Source organism: Tachysurus vachellii, chromosome 2 (genome assembly GCF_030014155.1).
Source record: "Tachysurus vachellii isolate PV-2020 chromosome 2, HZAU_Pvac_v1, whole genome shotgun sequence".
NCBI lineage: Eukaryota > Metazoa > Chordata > Actinopteri > Siluriformes > Bagridae > Tachysurus > Tachysurus vachellii.
This window is the reverse complement of record NC_083461.1, coordinates 37,603,036-37,623,721: the sequence shown is the minus strand read 5'-3', so window position 1 is coordinate 37,623,721 and position 20,686 is coordinate 37,603,036. Positions and strand designations below refer to the sequence as shown.

Here is a 20,686-nt window from a genome sequence, read left to right as displayed (position 1 = left end):
TCGTACCTCTGCCACTGCTCACTGCAACAGAAGAAAATTCATTAGTATTTTTTAAGCACGAGTGATTCCAGCTACTCATGTTCCTCGGCTCTGCTGTTATTTCACTAAATCTAAAGTTTTTCTATGCATAAACTGAGTATAACTGCATTTGGTAAAGGTATCTCGTAAGATCTGCAATGTACAGTGCCATTACAGTGCTGTGGATCAAATTCAACATCCTCAGTACAGACAAAGTCCAGTTACAGACCAGACAACAATGTGACTAAAGAGTGAGACCAGTAACAGACCAGATGTAAAACAGTCCATTAAATAGACTTTTCTCCTGATTTTAAGTAGTTTCAAGAAAAGATGAAACGAATGGTTTTCAAATCCCCCTTTAAAATAAATTACATTTCTCTTGGATTCTTTCTCTGTTTCAGTAACCGTCAACAGACCTGATAATACTGTACACTAACTCTTTACCTCCCAAAATTTAGCATCACAAATTTAATCTGAAATGCAAAGTAGATTAAGGAAAATACAGAAACATGTCTGTAATGTACTCACGTAACCTTGTGGTCCGCAAACACTGGACAACCGGGATAGAGTCAAAGAGCATTGCTCAGTCGGATACTGTCGCAGTTCCGTGGCCTTGTGTTTGAGAGTTTTCTTATTTATGACCAGTAGTCAGATTATCAGTCATTATAATTCATCATTTAAGGAAAATATTTAAATGTCTAAAATAGACATTTTGTCAATGTGTTTCAATCTCTTTTATTACATGTCAATATCCATGTGAGTTTAAAATGATTTAAACAAACAGAAAGCATATGTAATTACAAAAAAATAGATAAGAACTTTAATAGACTTTATTGGAAAGTGAAAAAATATATAATTCTAGTAAGTACAGCTTTAAAGTCAGATCAGAAAGTATCTTTAGACATATATGTATTTTATAGTATGTAAATTAAAGCTAGCTCATATTAATACGACTGCAATAGTTATATTTTAAACTATATTTAAAAAATAGTTATATTAAACTTCAGAAACAGATAACAAAAAAAAAACAGGTTTTAAAAATGAATGTTGCAATTTTTCTAACAGGTCATGGATGTTTGGTCCTATTATTGACAAGCAGATACACATCAAGTGAAAATTTCCATATGCAGAACAAGGAAGATATTTTCATGAGAAGTCACTGCTTCTTGGTCCCTTCAGTACATAAAACAACAAGGACAAGTACAATTGCACAGTTCCAAATAATGTGCATGTGTGCAAACTTGTGCAAAACATCAAACAAGACAGTGTAATACATCACAATGCAATACACTATAGAATTAAATATACAGAGATGTTCAGTTGAATGAGTGTTTGTGTGTGTGTGTGTGTGTGTGTGTGTGTGTTGATGTCAGGCAGATACAGTACAGTATACATCAAAGAAACTTTCCATATGAAAAGAAACTACAAGAGAAATAAATAAATATAATAAATATAAATAAAGGGAAAGAAATAAAGAAATTATAAATGCCACAAAAACAAAGTTGTTTTGTTGTGTTACTCACAGGAAGATATCCATCAATTGAACTTTTCATATGCAAAGCCAGGGAAATATTTTCATGAGAATACACTAGTGTCTGAAAGACCTTTTCATCTCCTATAAATATCAATGAAAGTTTGTGTGCATTATGAAACTGAATTCTTGCGTTAAGCTCAGAATCACACAATTCCCAAATACTGCCTAATAAATAAAAAAGTATTGTCTACATACTGGTGCCTAAGACTCACCTCCTTCAAAATAATCAAACTGTGTTGCTTTGCAACCTGAAATAAAGAAAGCCACAACTTTATTTTTCCAGCTGTATTTACTCAGTGCTGCTTATAACATCCATTTGAAAGATATAACAGCAACAGGTCAGGAACAAACAACAAATATAAAAAAAAAAAAACAGAATCACTGAGTTGGATAATGGACTACTCCCCTGTAATGACTGGTAAACTTAATCAGGTGTAGCTAATCATCATCACAATGGCACACCAAGCCATTCCAAGAGCTATTCATGGAGCATTTTAGGCCATGGTTGTGAAACTGAAGCAAATAATCAACTGCGGGTAGCAAGGCACTGTCTCTGGGATAAAATTGTGGACAGGCACAGGTCAGGAGATGGATACAAAACATTTAAAGGCTTTATCAATCCCCAGAAGCACAGAAAAGTCTATTATTAAGAAATGAAAGGTGTTTGATACAACTGAGACCCTCTCTGGATCAGGATGGCTCACCACACTGGATGGAACAGCGAGGAGGAAACTGGTCAAAGAGGGTACCAAGAGGACTACAGCAGCAATTTATGACAATGTGGGGTCATTGTGTTAATAGAACAACAATATCACAAATTCTCCACAAGTGCAGCTTGTATCAGAGGGTTGCAAGAAAAAAAATCCACTCCTCAAGAAAGGCCACATGGAGCCATGACTAAGTTCTTCCAAAATGCACCTTGAAGATTCTGAGACCAAGTGGAAAAAGGTGTAATGGTCCGATGAGACTACAACTATATAGTCAAATATAGATTCCCTATATTTGTGATCACACCCTCCAGTGTCACCCATACTGTATGAGGATGGGTTTCCCTTTGAGTCTGGTTCCTCTCAAGGTTTCTTCCTTTACCATTCAAGGGAGTTTTTCCTTGCCAATGTCCCCTGAGTCATCTCAGACTTGCTCATTGGAGATAAATACAAACACATTTAAATATATTTAATATTAATCTTTATATTAGTCTTTATATTAAACCTTCTGTTTTATGTTTATGTTCTGTAAAGCTGCTTTGAGACAATGTGAGTTGTTAAAAGCGCTATACAAATAAATTTGAATTGAATTGAATTGAACTATTTGGCCTCAACACCACTATGGTGTTACCAAGAATGGTATGTCTGAAAAAAGCCAATACAGTAAAGCATGGAGGTGGTAAGATCCTGTAGTGGTGGTGTGTCTCTGCAGCAGGATCTAGAGCACTTGTCAGAATAGAAGGAATAATAGATGGGGCAAAATAGTGTCAAATCCTTGAGGAAAACCTGCTGCCTTCAGTCAGAAAGTTGTCCATGGGAAGAAGGATCACCTTCCAACACAGCAGAGGCCCAAAGCACACAGCAGATACAGTGAACAGAGCCAGATTAGTCAACCACTACCCCCAGTAATCTGGCTCAAATGTTTAAGGCTCTGGGTTGTTGATATGATATGGTGGTAAATTGAGCAAGGCCCTTAACTCTCTCTGCTTCAGGGGTACTGCATCATAGCTGCCCCTGCGCTTTGACCCAAAACACCTCAGTTGGGATATGTGAAGAAAAGAATTCCACTGTGTTGTAATGTATATGTGGCTATAATAAAGGCTTCTATGCCCCCAATTTCATTCAATAATCACCCTCACAATTCAATCAATATCTAAAATTCATGGATTAGGGGAATTTTGTATACACACCGGCATTCACATTGATACCCCGCAAATTATTACACCAAAATAAAATGTGCAACTGGTCTAAACTTTAGACATTTTTCAAAGAAGTCACCTCTGTATGGTTCCTTTGTTTCCATTGATATACATCATTGAAACTTTGCATGTACTTGTGTTTAAAGGTGCAGTGGTAACATCTATGTTCTAACATCTACATAGACCGAGAAGTAGTGCAGTGCTTTGAAGAGTCTACAATACATCAGCAATGCCTGAGAACATTTACGAAGATGTGAACCACATTATGGAGCTTCAGTGTTCCGAGGATGCGTATGTGAATATTTTTGCGAATGCCGATGCTCTTAAATATCACAATACCAACACTGAAAGGGAGAACAGCAAAACAACGAAGAACCCGCAAGTTCAACACACAGGTACGCAAGTTTTAAAGTTTGCATGTCTTAATGACAAAATGTAAACTGCAATTTTATCTGTGATCCATATGAAATATTTATTTCTCTTACGGAAATGCCATTTAGGTGGAACTTTCAAATGATAATTCTACAGAAAAAGAAAGAAAGAAAGAAAAAGAAATATAAAATGCATACATGTTAATGTATACTGATGAAATTGCTTCCAAAAGCAAATGTTTCTAGAGATTTAAATAAATAAGTGAATAAATAAATAAATCCACTTTGGAATCAAATGTCTTGTAGAAATTTCAAAAACAAAATAAGGGTGAAAACATCTCAAACTGGTTCAAACTCAAAAAATTGAGTCACAGAGAGATTTAAATTTATTTGGGACAAAAGAAAAATGTATTTTTGTCATTTTAATACTTAAGAGTAAAAGAACCAAAAAAGCTTGTAATTCAATCCACTTTACCCTGGACCAGAAAAATACATCTTGCAATTTCAATTGATATTCTAACTTCAGTACTTCTAGCAACAACAAATTCACTCACTTAAACTAAAAACCAGTTTGAGATGATGTCTGTTCTTGTACGATGGTCTTTCACAAGTTTAACTCAACAGGGTGTAATTCTTTTACGCTTGTTATGTCAAAACAATAAAATGACAATAATTAAATGGGCCACAGTGATAATGCACATTTTTTTTGGACCAAATGCAGGATAGATGTGTTTGACCAAGTAAAATTAGAGTTGAATAACATTAGCATTGAAAAAACTCCCAGCATCTACAACCACAAGTCAGTCACATAACCATGTTACAATTTCTTCTGAGTTTGACTACTGGTGGTGAATGCAGTCATTCTTTTGCAGGAAACAACTCTACCTGGAAAAGATGTTACACAGTGACTGCAGTGTGTGTGGGGCTGCTGTGTGTTCTCCTGCTGACCGCCATAATAGTGCTGTCAATCAAACTGAGCAAACAGAATACAGAATACAACAACCAGACAATAGAGACAAACCAGTTACAGACCAGATACAACAACCAGACAATAGAGACAAACCAGTTACAGAAACAGAAAGATTCATTTCAGAAGAAATTGACCAGTGTGGGTGAGTAAAATGAAACATTATATGATTAGAACTGATCCGTGGAGTCTGATGGCATACAATATTCAAATGCACTTTCCGTGAAGCTTTGTTTACATTTACAAATTCTTTACCTTATATACTGTAGTTTGTCGCTTTATTTTAGTCTGTTTAGGAAATACACAAAACCAGGACACTTCAACTACAGATAGAATCATTCTTCTTAATTTTCCAATGCATCGCCGTTATCCACCGTCAAACCGTTCCCGTACAGGACAATGTACAAAATAAACATGTGCAGTGTAGAAGACAGAATAAATCTATACAACAGAACATGAACCTGAACAAACAGACCTTGCAGTTTATAAGTCCACTTGAGGACTTAATGAGCAGTACATCTGTATCACATTTCTACAGATAGATAAAGATAAATTATTGCCAGTTTTACAACTGGCTGCCATTTTTGAGCTAGTTTCAAAACAATCCGTAGCAGCATCAGTAAAAGTGACAGCATAGCATTAATAACATTTAGGCATTAAACTGAATACAATCAAAATTCACAGTCAACTGTGAACTTATTTATATAGTCTAAAAAGAATTTAATATTTAAATTAAGACTTTACATTTAACAGTTCACCTTTAAACCATTAATTGGTTTAAAGGAAATCTAGGGGGCCCAGCGGTGGCAGCTTGGTGGATCTGGGATTCTAACTCATGACCTTCTGATCAGAAGTCCAACACCTTAACCATCAGCCTGTGAGGGCTTAGCAAATAATTCCAAACAGCTTCCTATTTACATCTCACAGGCAAAACAACAAGAAGTTAATTGGGTTCCAAACTTTAAACATTAAATTTCTTCTCCTGAATGTATTCATTTATTAATTTATTCATTGAATCCCTCTCAGGATGGACTTTGTTTCAGTCCAGCCTTTACTATATCTCAACTGAGATGAAGAACTGGACTGAAAGCAAAGAGGACTGCAGAAAAAGAGGAGCAGACCTGGTGATCATAAACAGCAAAGAGGAACAGGTACTTCTGCATAGTTCAGCATTGTTTTAGTTATAATACAAGACTGTGTGTGTGAATATTGAACAAATACATCGAGTACATTGAGTTTCCAGATTGCACTGTGATAATCAGGTTTCTGTCACCTCAACAGACTTTTGTGGAAGAGTTCAACAAGAAGCGTGGTAATTATATTGGTCTGAGTGACCGTGACAAAGAAGGCACTTTTAAATGGGTGGATGGAACGGCACTGAACACTTCGTAAGAGTTTATAGGTTTATATTTATTTTACACTACACTGGATGGTACATTATTCATTGAAAAAAATTCTTGCTCAGTGTATCTGATGCAGTCGACCTTTTCTGATGAGGACGTGATGGTTCAGTGGTTAAGGCTTTGGATTACTGTTTAGAAGGTCAGGGTTCAAGCCCACAAGCCGCTGAGACATCAACGTTGGGTCCTTGAGCAAGGCCCTTATCCTCACTTGCTCCAGGGGGGCCGTAATATGGCTGACCCTGCGCTCTGACCCCAGGCTCATAATAACCTGGGATATGTGAAAACTTAAAGCATTTCACTGCATGTCTGTGTATGTGACAAATAAAATTTTAATTTGAATTCTGTGTTGTTCCAGGTACTGGTCAAGTGGAAATCTCTTTTCAGATTTGGATGACTGTGTTGTAGCTGGGCTTAACGGATCTAAAGGATGGTTTGACAGACCTTGCAGCGAAACGTACTACTGGATCTGTGAATAAATTTCTCAGATATCAACATTAGACTATCATTACTTACAATTACACATATAGCAACTGTAACCATACTATTCAGTAACAACTATATAATCTCCTTTGAATAAAAAAAAAATAAAGTCAGATCCAGTTCAGAATTATTTTATATGTTAAAAAAAGACATTATGATTAAATGTATGGGAGAAATGTAACATTTAAATGGAATTAAATTCATTTTAATGAAATAAAATAATATATACTGTATATTTTAACAAAATAATGACCAGCACCCGATGAAGATTTTATAATATAAAGTTGAGTCCATATTCTCTCAACATACAGAAGAATAAAGAGATAAAACATAAAATATTTTGGCATTCATAATTCAGACAATAACTAAAAAAACAAGTGCTCTGAAAACGCTTTGACATCTGGCTTTGAAAAGTACAACTTTGCCACTGGTTATATTTCTAATGCATGTACATTTTTTTGTTTGTGTTTGCATATTCATATGTTACATTTCATATGCAGGTTTAAAATTTATGTTGGGGAGTTTTACAGCAAAATATGGTGTATACACAGTACAAAACATCAATTTGCATATGTGCTGATGGTGAATGGTTTTATTTACATACTCGTGAATAAAATAATAAATAAGTGGTGATTATTTGCAATTTTATTTCCTGTCATCTATTTTTCTGTATATAACAAACAATAAAATAATTAAAATAATTAATTTGTGTTATTTTTTTTAATTATTTTTATGTACAGAAATTAAGGGTTTTATCCAAAAAAATAAATAACTAATTAAAATAATAATAAAATAAAATAAAATCTTAGGAATCTGAATAGATTTCTGTTGTTAAACTCTGATTAGACAGAAATATCACTTATGGGTCCAAAAACCAGTACACAGAAACTCTCACAATTCATCCTCCATTTAGAGGGATGTACTGTTACTAGTAACTCGACAGTGAAAGACTGGGTGTTATATTAGACAGCAACTTGTCTTTTGAAAATCATATCTCCCATATTAAAAAAAAAACAGCCTTCTTCCACCTTAGAAATACTGCCAATGTAATGTTCTGAGTTTTGTGTTCCAGCAAACTTTAGTGTCTTTTATTTTGAAAGAGATTATATTTTAAGGTATTTAATTATTTTTGGAATTTCATATGTTTTTCTTATCAATCCATTTCATTTTCATTATTAATTTTTTTTTTATATGGCACAAGAAAAAATGTACTTTGTAAAAAATGAGCAGTTTATATTTGAGTGACGTCACTTAGTGGCGCTGTCGCGTCCGACTCTCTCAGTTCTACATGTGACTGAAGAGAGTCAGGTTGGTTTCTTAGCATCTCCAGATAACGATTAATAAAAATGTAAACAGAGTTAAAAATATTAGTCAATATCAATGTTAGAAGTGTTAAAAAGATGGATTGAGTGCATATATTTGGTTTTCTATGAGAATTCAGATGCATTTATTAAGTTTTAGAAACGAACGGCCTTAATCTGTTTGTTTAATGTTGCCGCCCGCATGGTAATTTGGAGTGCGCGTTTCTCCATTAATATGGATTTTAAATACAAAATTTTGGTGGATTGAGTCTGTAGAAATGCTATGTTGTTGTTTTTTTTACTTTAATTGAGTGTGTGTAATTTTTATTTAAGTCGTATATTGTGTATATTTAACCAACTGAGACCCAGATTTTGAGTTTGCAGTCACTGTGTTAATGCAAGACAGGGATTAATCTGTTTGTCTCACATCCTTCAGACTGTTTGTGAGAGGGTGTGTGTGTGTGTGTGTGTGTGTGTGAGAGAGAGAGAGAGAGAGAGATCCCGTGTCTTTTGTTTATTAAACTGCAGGTACAGTATGTAAACCACAAACCGCTATATGATCACATAAATCAGTGAAATTGGCTAAATATTGTCTGATGATAAATGTGTTTCCTGTTAAGTGTAATGTTAAAGTAAAGGAAAAGTGTACATGTTGTATTCATTTTAATTTGTTCTATAATTTTTGTTTATGTATATTTGTGTAAGAAATGTAATGAGACCAAAGAGACTGATTATGAAATGGACTTTATTCAGGAGGCTCTCAGTTCTACATGTGACTGAAGAGAGTCAGACAGACTGTTGGTGAGAGGATGTGTGTGTGTGATCCCGTGTCTTTTGTTATTAAACTGCAGACGTGCTTCACCAAAGGGCCTGGAGTCGGTGTGTCATTTGTGGTGCTGGGTGAAATCCGCTACAAATTTGGTATCATCTCACAGAAGGAAAGCATGCCAAAAGCAAATCATGTAAAAACCCCATCTGGAGAGGCAAGTTTACATTCAAGCCCCTGTAGAGTTTGTAAGGCTTCTGATCATACAACAAAGACACACTGATTTAAAGAGGGCCTGTGTTTCAAATGTTACAAGACTGGGCACAGGCTTTGAATGCCCCAAACGAAAGCCAATGAAACCAGAAACCATCAGAGGTTCCTCTGATCCTGAGCGGCCTTTAAACAGTCTGTTGATGTACTGTACTTGTTGCATGCCTTTTATGTAAGTTCCTCAAACCAGAATTTGTCTTCTCAAAACCGAATATAATCTTTCAAAGCATGCCACACCATCTCAATGGGATTCATATCCGGTGATTCTGGTGGAGTCTTTACCCAGTTAATACCCTATGCGGCAATGAATCTGCTTGCAGCAGTGTGCTTCGGATGATTGTCCTGGAAAAAATGGTGGTGGACTCCGAAGGTTTCCCGAATATATGGGGAAGCAGTTTCTTTAATAATAGCATCTTCGAAGAAGACAAAGCGATCCAAGGCCACAGTTATTTCATCCGCAAAAATGAAATCGGTAAATGTATCATTCTCTGCAATGCATTTTTGCGCTTGCTCAAGTTGCTTCTCTTTATTTTTATCTCTGATCATGGGACGATGATAAGTTTTACCATACCTCCACCCAAGTCTTTGCCTGACCCTGCGGATTGAACGCTCACTGATGTCCACTGCTTTGTTACGCCATAGCTGTTTTGTCACAGAGCTTGCCACCATTTCATCGTTTTGGCTAGTTATGTTCTCTATGGCTGCAACAATGTCCCTAAAAGCAAAACATGAAATACATATTCGACAACGGACACAACAAATGTGTCATAGTAGAGTTAGTGATAGCACCGAGAGGTCTCTTACTGATTAATTTTGCGAGGTTTGCGTTTGATGGTTGTTCGTTCTTTGTAATGTCTTCTGATTGTGCTCAGTGTTGCTTATACACCGACAGAATTCAGATGGCGGTTTATTTCCCGAGTTGATTTTCCAGCAGATCTCATCACCCTGATGTCTTCGGAATGAAGCTTGCTTATCTTGGTCATTTTGAAATGTCTTCACTCTACATGTGGAAGGACTGTATTTATCTACAGAGATCTCACAGTGTCAGTAGGGGTGTGGAATAAGTGAGAATGGAAAATCTTAGATTAGTTTGATGGCCCATTAACAACTCAAGCTTAATTGTAGTATAGTATTCAGGTCATAACCAATTTATGGTCTCTTTGTTGCTAGGAAATTCCACCCCACCTTGCGTGACTGGAAGCTTGTAAGTGACAGAATTAACAAGCTTCTCAGAAAGAAGCGATTAAGTTTTCCTCTTTTTTAAAATGCTGTAAATATCTTTTTTAACTTGTATGATACAACGTTGAAACAAATGGTGAATGGTAAACGGTTGGAAAGGGTCAATAAAATAAATGTTTTATGACATTGTAATTTGTGAATCATTCAGAAAAAAATGTAAAAACTAATTTTATGAAAATACTTATATTTAAAAATTTAAAAAATGTAATTGATCGAGTTAAATAGACACATGCAAATAAATCATCTTTGTACCTTTTTTCCCTTTTTCAAAATAAATGTCCTTTTGGTAAATATTTTAAACAGTCAGTGATGTAATCAGAACAGAGAAACAAAAATGAAAATGACCAATTAATACAACAGCTACAGATATACTGTTTGTTTTTTGATTATCATAAACAGCTGTCATACAGTGGTTTTAAAATTTGGGTCGCAGGTAGAAAGCAGATGTGTCTTTTCCTTTATGAGAAAAAATGAACACAAACTATATTACAGCTAAATATTTATTTTTTTGAATAATAATAATAACAAATTGAATAACATGGTTTAGGCTTGTTAAGTACAAATTTACAGAACATCGATCAATACAGAACACAGCAGTGTCTTAATGAAATTAAAATTAACCAGTATTTGTGCACCTGTAAATGTACAAAACGAATGCAATACAGAAGGCAATGCATAGTAATATAGGGCATTTGCAAAAATATATATGTAGATAAATTAAGGTGTAAGTATGAAAACAAATGAATCATGATCTAGTCTAAATTAAGCTGGAGAGAGAATTTTTAGTCATTTAGATTTTTTTTCATCATTTCAGAAAAAGCTTAACTGCTACCCATAACAACTTACATTATATCGTGTGTGTTTTTTGGTCGAAAATATGTAGAAATATATGCGGGTAAAAAAGTACAGAACAAGAACGTTTAGCTCACACGGAGTGAATGAAAAGCCGTTAATAAAGCAGACTCTCTGTAGAGGACGTTCTGAAACAGTTGAGTCGGCAGATGATCATCACGTTTATAATGTTTCACGCGGATAATGTTGATTTGCAGCCGTAATTAAAAAAGTAAGACCATAATGTACCACTGTAACAATGATATAAAATAAATATCTCTAAAATAAATGATTAAAGTAACTTAAAATCTCTTAATCTCACTTATATTATGCCTAACTTGAACTGTGATTTCCTTTATATTTTACATTGCTATTATTTGAGTAAATGTAGGCAACATATAATAATAATAATAATAATAATAATAAGAAGAAGAAGAGCAAATGTTAATTTAAAAAATCCCATAGCCAACGGTGTTTCATACATCTTTATCATTATATTTTATTGTGGATGTTTTCTCACAATTCTGAAGTAATGTGAAGTAAAATAAAAAATCTAAAATTTTTAAATGTAAATTAATAATATAAACATATTATACAATCTTAAACCTTTGAGAAACAGTGTTCTTATGCGCCACCTGGTGGATATTCTGTGAAGCGAAACACATTAAGGTGATTGCTAAGATAGCCCCCCCGAACAGAAGTGCAGAAAGCTGCGGTACGCTGTGGCACGAATTGCCGAATGCCGCGGTAGAAGACGCGCATTCTTAAAGGCCACATCTGTACAATATGCAGCAAAATGTCAGAATACTCAAAAACCGGTAAAATATCTTGTGGTGTGAATGTTCAGCAGTTAATTCCTGGCGAAACTAACCAGATTTTCTTGACAAAGAACAGGAAAAACTAACAAAAACAGAACAAACACTGAGGAGCTAAGCAGTGAGGCTGCCATCTTCCCAGCCTCTGCAGACTCTGCAGTTGTGAGGACGCAAATCTACACACTGCATGACCCTTTTCTCCGTTTTGAAAAATATTTATTGTTTCAATTTATGTTTTTGATACAAATTACCACTTTAATTTTAGGTGGTAAACTTTAAAGTTTATTTTAACTTACAACGGTTATTTCTGACCTGCACAAAATGAGTGATAAAGGAATGAGTACAGAGCAAGTATTGAGAATAAAGTGAGGCCTGATGCAGATGAAGACTAGAATATAGCTCTTGTGACTTTCATGACTATGTACTCTAAGTGTATTCAGGGAGTGTCAGAAATACAACAGGAAGTAGGGTTTGAACATAACAGCAACATACAGTCACTTAGGCAGTGTTTCTTCAGACAGCCACTCTAAATGTAGTTTTAGACAATTATATACCAGTACAAGAGAGTTTATAAGGACTGATAACTACAGCAGTAAAAGATCAGGATTACTGTAAAGAGAAGAATGGAGATGAGTGATGAGATTTATGCAAATATGGAAGAAGCAGATGATGATGGAGCTGATTCCAGTGACAGCGAGCAATCATATGAAGATGTTTATGTGAATGAGGACAATTTACAGACACAGAGGCCTGGGAGCTTCCAGCATTCTATGAGCTCAGGTGAAATACATTCACACTCAGAAATATGTCTGCATTTTACCATTTGCTTAAATGAATTTAAATGTGTGAAAAATGTAACCATCTAATGTAATGTAGCCATTAAAAATAATGTGTAAAAAAGTACAATTTAACTTAATCAATTTTGTTTTATAAAACAACACTAAGTTCAAACACACACAAACCAATAGCAAATAATATAAATAGCAAATGAGATAGCGTAACATCAACAGCAGGGGCGAATATATGTCTTTGCATACAATAATATAAACATCATTATGCACTGTAAACAATACAATACAAAAATGGTAAAGTTAATAAGGAATGATTTGATGTATTTCCCCTTACTCTTCCATTGCCTCTTTGGCTGTGACTGGCATCTTGTTAATTTTTCGAATTCATCATTTAACATCTTCGACTATGTAGGTTGTAAGAGTGTGTGAGCAAGTATCTCTCTCTCACTCTGTCTCTCTGTCTTTCTCTTTCTCACCCAAACACACACACTGAGTGAAAACAAGAGAGTAGCATAAGGAGTGTGGTAACTCAGAGTATGTTGCTGTTTTAGCGTTTAACTTGCTGGCATGGTGTGCAAGTTGTGTCACATAAGTGCAGCCCCGACTGCACTTACATCTCAGAGTATGACACCTTTGTTGTCGCATTTCTCAACTGTAGCAGCAGAAGAGATTTTACAACTCATCCTGTCTTGCAATCCTACCTCCTGCCCATTGGATCCACTCCCTTCCACTATGCTCCAGACCATCTCGCAAGACCTTCTGCCCTTCATTTCCACTATTGTCAATAGATCTATAGCATCTGGTCAGGTACCAACTACTTTCAAGAGAGCAAGGGTTATTCCCATCCTAAAGAAACCTGCTCTGGATCCATCAGACATCAGTAACTACAGACCGGTATCACTTCTCCTGTTTCTTTCAAAAATTCTTGAACGCATTGTCTATAATCAACAGTCTGTCTATCTCTCACAGAACAACCTCCAAGACCCCAACCAGTCTGGCTTTAAGGCAGCTCATTCCACAGAGACAGCCCTTTTGGATGTTTCTGAGAAACTACATGCTGCTAGATCAGCCAAACTGTCATCCGTCCTTATCCTCCTTGACCTTTCAGCAGCATTTGATACGGTCAAGCACAAGCACTATCCACCCTCAGGAGTCTTGGGATTTGCGGATCAGCTTGGGAATGGTTTGCTTCCTACCTGGAAGGACGTTCATATCAGGTAACATGGAGGGGAGTGACATCTGCTCCACGCAGACTCTCCACTGGGGTCCCCCAGGGCTCAGTACTTGGTCCTCTTCTTTTCTCCCTGTATACTCACTCTCTTGGTGAAGCTATTTCCTCACATGGGTTTTCTTACCACTGCTATGCTGATGATACACAACTTATCTTCTCTTTCCCACCCTCAGATACCACAGCTTCTGATCGGATCTCGGCATGTCTGGCACAAATTTCATCATGGATGACTGCTCATCAGTTAAAGCTGATGGATGGATGACTGCTCATGGATGACTGCTCATCAGTTTTTTGGCCTACAAAGCCAAAAATGGACCAGCTCCCTCTTACCTCAAAGCCCTCATTACTCCTCGCACTGCACCCCGCACCCTCCGATCTACCAGCACTGCTCGGCTGGTTCCACCATCTCTCAGGGTAAGAAGCAAGTATACTACAAGACTCTTCTCTGTTCTGGCACCAAGGTGGTGGAATGAACTTCCCCTAGAGGTCCGGACAGCTGAGTCACTGGCTATTTTCAAGCGGTGGTTGAAGACCTACTTATTCAGGAAACACTAGCACTTCTTTCCTTATCTTTTGCATTTAAAAAAAAAAACAACCTTTGACACTTTTTCACTGTAACTTTGAACAAATGTTTTAAACTCATGGTAACTTAAGTATGAAACTTAGTGAGCCAGCATTAATGTATTCAATGTTATAGATTTAAGCACTTATGTACGTCGCTCTGGATAAGGACGTCTGCCAAGTGCTGCACATGTAAATGTACTGAAGTGTGTTTTTGTGTTTTTCATCTTCTAATCTAATGAATCAAAAATGAAAGTGTTATCACGGTCATTGGGACACAATGACTATTGTCATTGTCATGTTTGGAGGACAAAAGGTGAGGCCATTAAAGCCAACGGTTTTACCAACGGTTCTTTTGCACCTGACGGCTTTAAACAAAGGTAGGTGACACCGTAATGGTTAGGACTTTTCAGATAAAACACACAAATCTACACAGTCAGTCATTAACACATTACTATGAGAATCAGTTCAGTGATTTCTTACTCAGTGGTCAGTGGTGTGTCGTATTACCAATTCGACACTCCCTCAGTGTCATTCAGACCAATCTAAGCTTTTCCACTGTACAGCAATTTACTGAAAAACACCTGTCCGTGTTGGAATAAAATATTAGAATTAATATGCGTCAGTCTGTCAATTAGTCTCTCTCTCTCTCTCTCTCTCTCTCTCTCTCTCTCTCTCTCTCTCTCTCTCTCTCTCTCTCTTTTTACCTGTTCTTCTTCATTATTTATAATCACAGGGTCTGCTCCTCTCCCCCTGCAGTCCAGTATGCTCTTAGTCCAGCTCTTATCTACAGGATTCTGAAATATATATTCATCTTTGATCCAGAGAATTTCAATAAAAATGGTGAAGAAAAAATAGTTATGACTCAATATGAAAGAAAAGGTACAGTTAGTCGGGTTAGAAAAAATGTCATTCATTAATATACACTATTCAACTATAAAACATAACAGTTAATGTTGTGATGGTGAGATCACATAAATAAAACCAGCCACAACCAAAATTAACAGTTTAAATAATTTTACCCCGTAGATTTCTCTGGGTATTCTGACCATTATACCTGAAGACAGCCAGGATTCTCCACAAGCACTGCTATTGGAGGCTTTGCACATTCTAGAAGATGCCAGAGAAAAAGATGATCTCAAATCTTTCATATGCCATGTGCTCATGTTTTGGGATGTTACTGTACATGCACAAAATTTAGATCCCTTCACAAATACAGAACGCCAGAACCAAAGCTACAGTCACTTCTGTACAGTCAACCTGCTGCGTAAGCTTGTGCTTGCACAAAAGTCAAGATTCTTTTGCGCTACTGAATGGCAATGTTTGGTATACTGTTGTGTCTGAAGACAAGTGAAGAAAAATAAGTTTTGCATGAGTTTAGTTAATTAGTTATTTCATTTTTGTGAAAAATAAAAAGTCTGTAGAGTTTACTTGAAATTTTTAAGAAAATCTGTTTCCTAATATTTTGCGAGTAATGTGAAATAATGATATTGATTATACGTAATTATATAGTTTTCTTTACTAATTTAAGTATTTCAAAGCAAATTTTAAGTAACGTGAATTTAATATACTTTTCAGTGTAAATATATTTACATCAGCCAGTAATAAAATGCAAGAATAAAAGTATACTTAATATTTAGGCATTAAATGCTTTAAGGCAGAGGCCGAAGCAGAAGGAGTAGCATCCATATGCATAGTTTTATTCAAAAACATTAACATACAACCAAAAACTTGAGAGAATAACAGGAAACAGAAAGGGTTTGATAGCTAGGATAGCAATCATCATGGCAAACAAATCCAAAACACAGACTCAAACCAGAGGCATCCACTTCTTCTATGAAGGGAAGATCAGGATGAAAGTGCCTGAGGATGGGGACCATTGTGAATCTTTTCTTGAGATCATTCGAAAGCTTTATTTGTGGGTTCACTCTAACAGAGTTACTTAGGTTTATGCTGTAAAAGAAAGGTATGAGGGGAGGCCACTATGCTGTTATTTTTGATGAAGTGATGGTAGAAGTTCGCAAATCCCAAAAACCTCTGTTTTCCTTAATTGTCATGGGTCTGGGACAATCCGTCATGGCTTTCACCTTAACCGTTACCATTCCACCCATTGATGGCTTATGGTACAATGGAACTCACACTTCATGGCTTTAATAAACAAATGGTGCTGTACGAGGTGGAGAAATCAGTTGGCAGGAAATCAGTTTTTACTTACTGTTATGTGCACTGCTACATGGTTTCTGGAAGCTATTTTTTTATGCTGAACTATTGCACGGACTGTAACAAGAGCCCTTACAAAAAATTTTACTATGTTTATCAAACCTAGGATTGTCCAAATGGAAAATGATCTAATTTTACTTCTACTGTGTTCTCATAAGTCGTGAAGATGCTGCACCAAATGTCAAGTCCCTTGTGTGTCACATAAATATGTTGAAGCTATTTCTAGATCGTGAAATGTCTGGGGATATTTTTCCAGAACTTGCACCAGGTTAAAAGAAATCTACTGTAGCAGTAGTGTCTGTTAATGAGACTTCATACTCCATCAAACTTGTTTTTTTTGGGTTTTGCCAAAGGCAGAAATATTATTTTATAAGGCAGAAGCTAATGCATGCATAGTTTTATTAAAAAACATGAGCATACAATCCAAAACAAAAGGAGAATGACAAACAGGCAGAGTTCGAAAACCAGGATGGCAAACAAATGAGAAAGACAGAATCAAACAGTGCAAAATTGAAATAACAGAAACTAAGAAACAAAGAAACCAAATCAGAACAATGGAAAAAAGACTGGTATGCAGGTAAACTGACAGTACTTCATGAAGCATATGTGACGAGGGTGTGGAAATTAAGTCCATTAACCGAGTGTCCCTGAAGTGTACTCAGGCTCCCCCTGGTGGCAAGGAGGGGAAGGTGTGGTGGATGCCGTTACACATGCAATAAAAGCATCTTTAAGAATTGTTTAAGTATCTTTAAGCATTGCATAGAATAAAAAGTAAAATAAACAATGTCAAGAATTCTGCTTGATTTGTAAATATCATTTTAAATGTTCCACTTACTCTAATTAATACCTGACAATCTCTCACAGATCCATAACATTTTCACTGAGCATTGACGATCATTCCAGCCTTTTTTTAGTTGATTACCAAAAATCTCTACACAGTCTTCATCACCTAAATTATTCGGTTCCCCACTTTGCCAGTACCTGTAAAGCAGAGATTTAAAAACAGATCACTGTACAAGTACCTTTAATTTCACACATTTCAATTATATTAACATCTGTTTTCTGAGATTCTTAACAACAATAGCCATAATATAGTTATAGTTGTGCTGAGAATATAAAAGCGAATGATCTGATTTTTGCATTTACTTCAATGTTGTATAAAATTACCAGTCAGCAGTAAACTGTCAGCTACTTCTAATATTCTGTACAATGAGAAGAGATTTGGGAATAAACACAATAAATACAAGTCTCTTACGCAGTGGTCAGACGTGTAGTATCCACCCATTTCCATCTGCCCTCTGCATCTGTGTCACTTAGACCAATCCAAGCATGTCTGTTGCCCAGATATGTCTTGATAAACTCCTGGAATTAAGAGAACAACATACAATATTAAATTGTATGTTAAATCTCTCTCTCTCTCTCTCTCTCTCTCTCTCTCTCTCACCTGTTCCTCTTTGTTGTTTATGATCATCAAGTCTGCTCCTTTCCTTTTACAGTACTCTCTGCTATCAGCCCAGTTCATCTCATCATGAGAGATGTAGTAAACACTGGAGCTGAAACACGCCCATCCTGAATACAGACCATTTAAAAAAATAAAAAATATTTAAGTCTTAACATAAAAAATAAAGTACAATCAGTTTGGTTAGAAGAGACTTCATCACTGTGATCATTAAAATCTAACTGTTTCCTTCCAAACACCAGAGGTCACAGTCACAATGTCCTGCAGTTTCCATACACACACTTCATTTTAACAGATGTATACGCTTTATCAGGAATATCATGACCTTTATGCAATTATCCAATAAGTCAATCATGTTGCACTAGCTAATCTTTTGTTGGCATTTAATTTTTTTATTAACATCTTAGAATCCATCTTAAAATAACAAAGCATGTATAAAAGCTCTACAACTCTGCATTTAGACAATTTTGGAATGAAATTAGCTAACTATTAGGTAACTATTAGGTAACTGAATTATTAAGGTACTGTATTATCGCTCACCCAGTTTACAAATGCTATGTAACTTCTCTCTCTCTTCAGTCAGGGTGTTGTATCTGGTCTGTAACTGGTCTTTCTCTTTAGTCTGTGTGTTGTATCTGGTCTGTAACTGGTCTTTCTCTTTAGTCAGTGTGTTGTATCTGGTCTGTAACCTCTCTCTCTCTTCAGTCAGGCTGTTGTATCTGGTCTGTAACTGGTCTTTCTCTTTAGTCTGTGTGTTGTATCTGGTCTGTAACGTCTCTCTCTCTTCAGTCAGGGTGTTGCATCTGGTCTGTAACTGGTCTTTCTCTTCAGTCAGGGTGTTGTATCTGGTCTGTAACGTCTCTCTCTCTTCAGTCAGGGTGTTGTATCTGGTTTGTAACTTCTCGCTCTCTTCAGTCAGGGTGTTGTATCTGGTCTCCAACTTGACTTTTTCTTTACTATGGTTGTTGAATTTGATCCACAGCACTATGATGGCAGTCAGCAGGAGAACACACAGCAGCAGCAAGCACAATGCAGTCAGTCTGTAACATCTGCCCCTTGTAGTCTCTCCTCCTAATAGAGAATGGCCACAGATGTGTTTTCACATTCACAACAGAGGAATAAAAAAAAAACAGCAGACGTAAATCAGTTAAAAATAATGCTTAAATTACAATTTAAAAAGTGTGTTGTTCTAACATCAAGCATTAATGTCCAAGAACAAGGAAACGCGTGATTATCCACTTTTCATGCCGGGAGTGTTCAGACAGCAATATTGACAGTATATTAACAATCGAAAACCATTTTGACAATATTTTTACCTCAGTTACCTCAATACAGGAAGCCCTATCTAATGTATCCGGCAGGGTGGCGTCAAACGAGTCGCGCTTAACCAAGGCTGAAGCGAGAATCTCTGCCGCTGAAGAGAGCATGCTAACGCATGAGAGAAAAATCACATCTCAAGGCAAAGATTTAGCATTACTCTGAGCTAAAGTAGATGACCTGGAGAATCGAGTCGTCGGCCTCCCTGAGAAGGCTGAGGGCTCTGAGCCTATCGCGCAGTGTCTCACCAGGATGTTGCTGAAGTGGCTTGACCTCGCAGCTGATCCACACTTTGAGATCGAAAGAGCTCATAGATCTCTCGGCTCTGCCCCGGGAACAAACCGCACTCCACAAAGTGTTCTGGTCCGCTTCTTACGTTATATGGATAAGGAGATGATACTGCAAGCAGCGCGGAAAAAACGCAACATCAGCCATGAAGGGTCTCAGCTGCGTTTCTTTCAGGACATATCTGCTAAGGTGCTGAGCAAACGCAGGATAAGTTGTTTTATTATCAGTACTTTATTTCTTTATCTTACTGGCACTTTTACTTTATAATTGCTACAAGAAAATTGCTTTTGGCCGTTGAACTTACGAGAAGGGAACTGGTCTGTAGTGCCTGTGCGCCCCCTATGGGCACCACTCTGCATCAATACTGGGTATGGGGCTTTATTATCCTATGCTCGGTACCAGTCGGGTACAGTTTCATTTCTATAGTTGTGCCTCGTCGATTGGGTACGAGGCTGGAGGATGGGGGGTGGGGGTTTTGGGTTCAGTATGTTTCGTTTTGTGTTTTGAAATGCGAATTCCTTGGTTGGTTCTATACATGTTTCAGATATAATGCAGTCTTAAGTGTTCAGTTTTTAATACTTTTGGGTATTCTATGACTATGCACAATACAGGCAGGTTTGTCACATGTAATGTTAAAGGGTTATGACATGTGATTAAGAGGAGAAAGATACTAACCTAACTTAAAAAGCAGAAAACTACAATTGCCATGCTTCAAGAGACATTTATCTGATTCGGAACATTTAAAACTAAAACAAGATTGGGTAGGACAGATTTTTTTTTCATCCTGCAAAGCAAATTCCAGGAAGAGGGGCACAATTATTTTAATTAGTAAACACTTCCCCATTATTTTAGATCAACAGATTAACGACCCAGAAGGAAGATATGTTTTAATTACAGGTACAGTGTATGGTCAACCTA

At 36.5% G+C, this 20,686-nt stretch overlaps 2 protein-coding genes across 2 annotated transcripts; one reads left to right on the top strand and one right to left on the bottom strand.

Annotated features, from left to right (window-relative positions):
• The first annotated feature begins 3,649 nt into the window (after positions 1-3,649).
• LOC132841930 (CD209 antigen-like protein C) lies at positions 3,650-7,310 on the top strand. Its single transcript, XM_060864580.1, has 5 exons — positions 3,650-3,853; positions 4,702-4,941; positions 5,823-5,947; positions 6,078-6,184; positions 6,555-7,310. The coding sequence occupies exons 1-5, from the start codon at positions 3,688-3,690 to the stop codon at positions 6,673-6,675; spliced, it is 759 nt and encodes a 252-aa protein (XP_060720563.1). The 5' UTR covers positions 3,650-3,687; the 3' UTR covers positions 6,676-7,310.
• A 9,751-nt stretch (positions 7,311-17,061) lies between these two features.
• On the bottom strand, positions 17,062-19,792 carry LOC132858447 (CD209 antigen-like protein C). The gene is made up of 5 exons (XM_060888798.1): positions 19,729-19,792; positions 18,704-19,234; positions 18,149-18,273; positions 17,960-18,066; positions 17,062-17,685 (listed from the first exon to the last, which is right to left on the bottom strand). The coding sequence occupies exons 1-5, from the start codon at positions 19,790-19,792 to the stop codon at positions 17,541-17,543; spliced, it is 972 nt and encodes a 323-aa protein (XP_060744781.1). The 3' UTR covers positions 17,062-17,540.
• Positions 19,793-20,686: the final 894 nt, after the last annotated feature.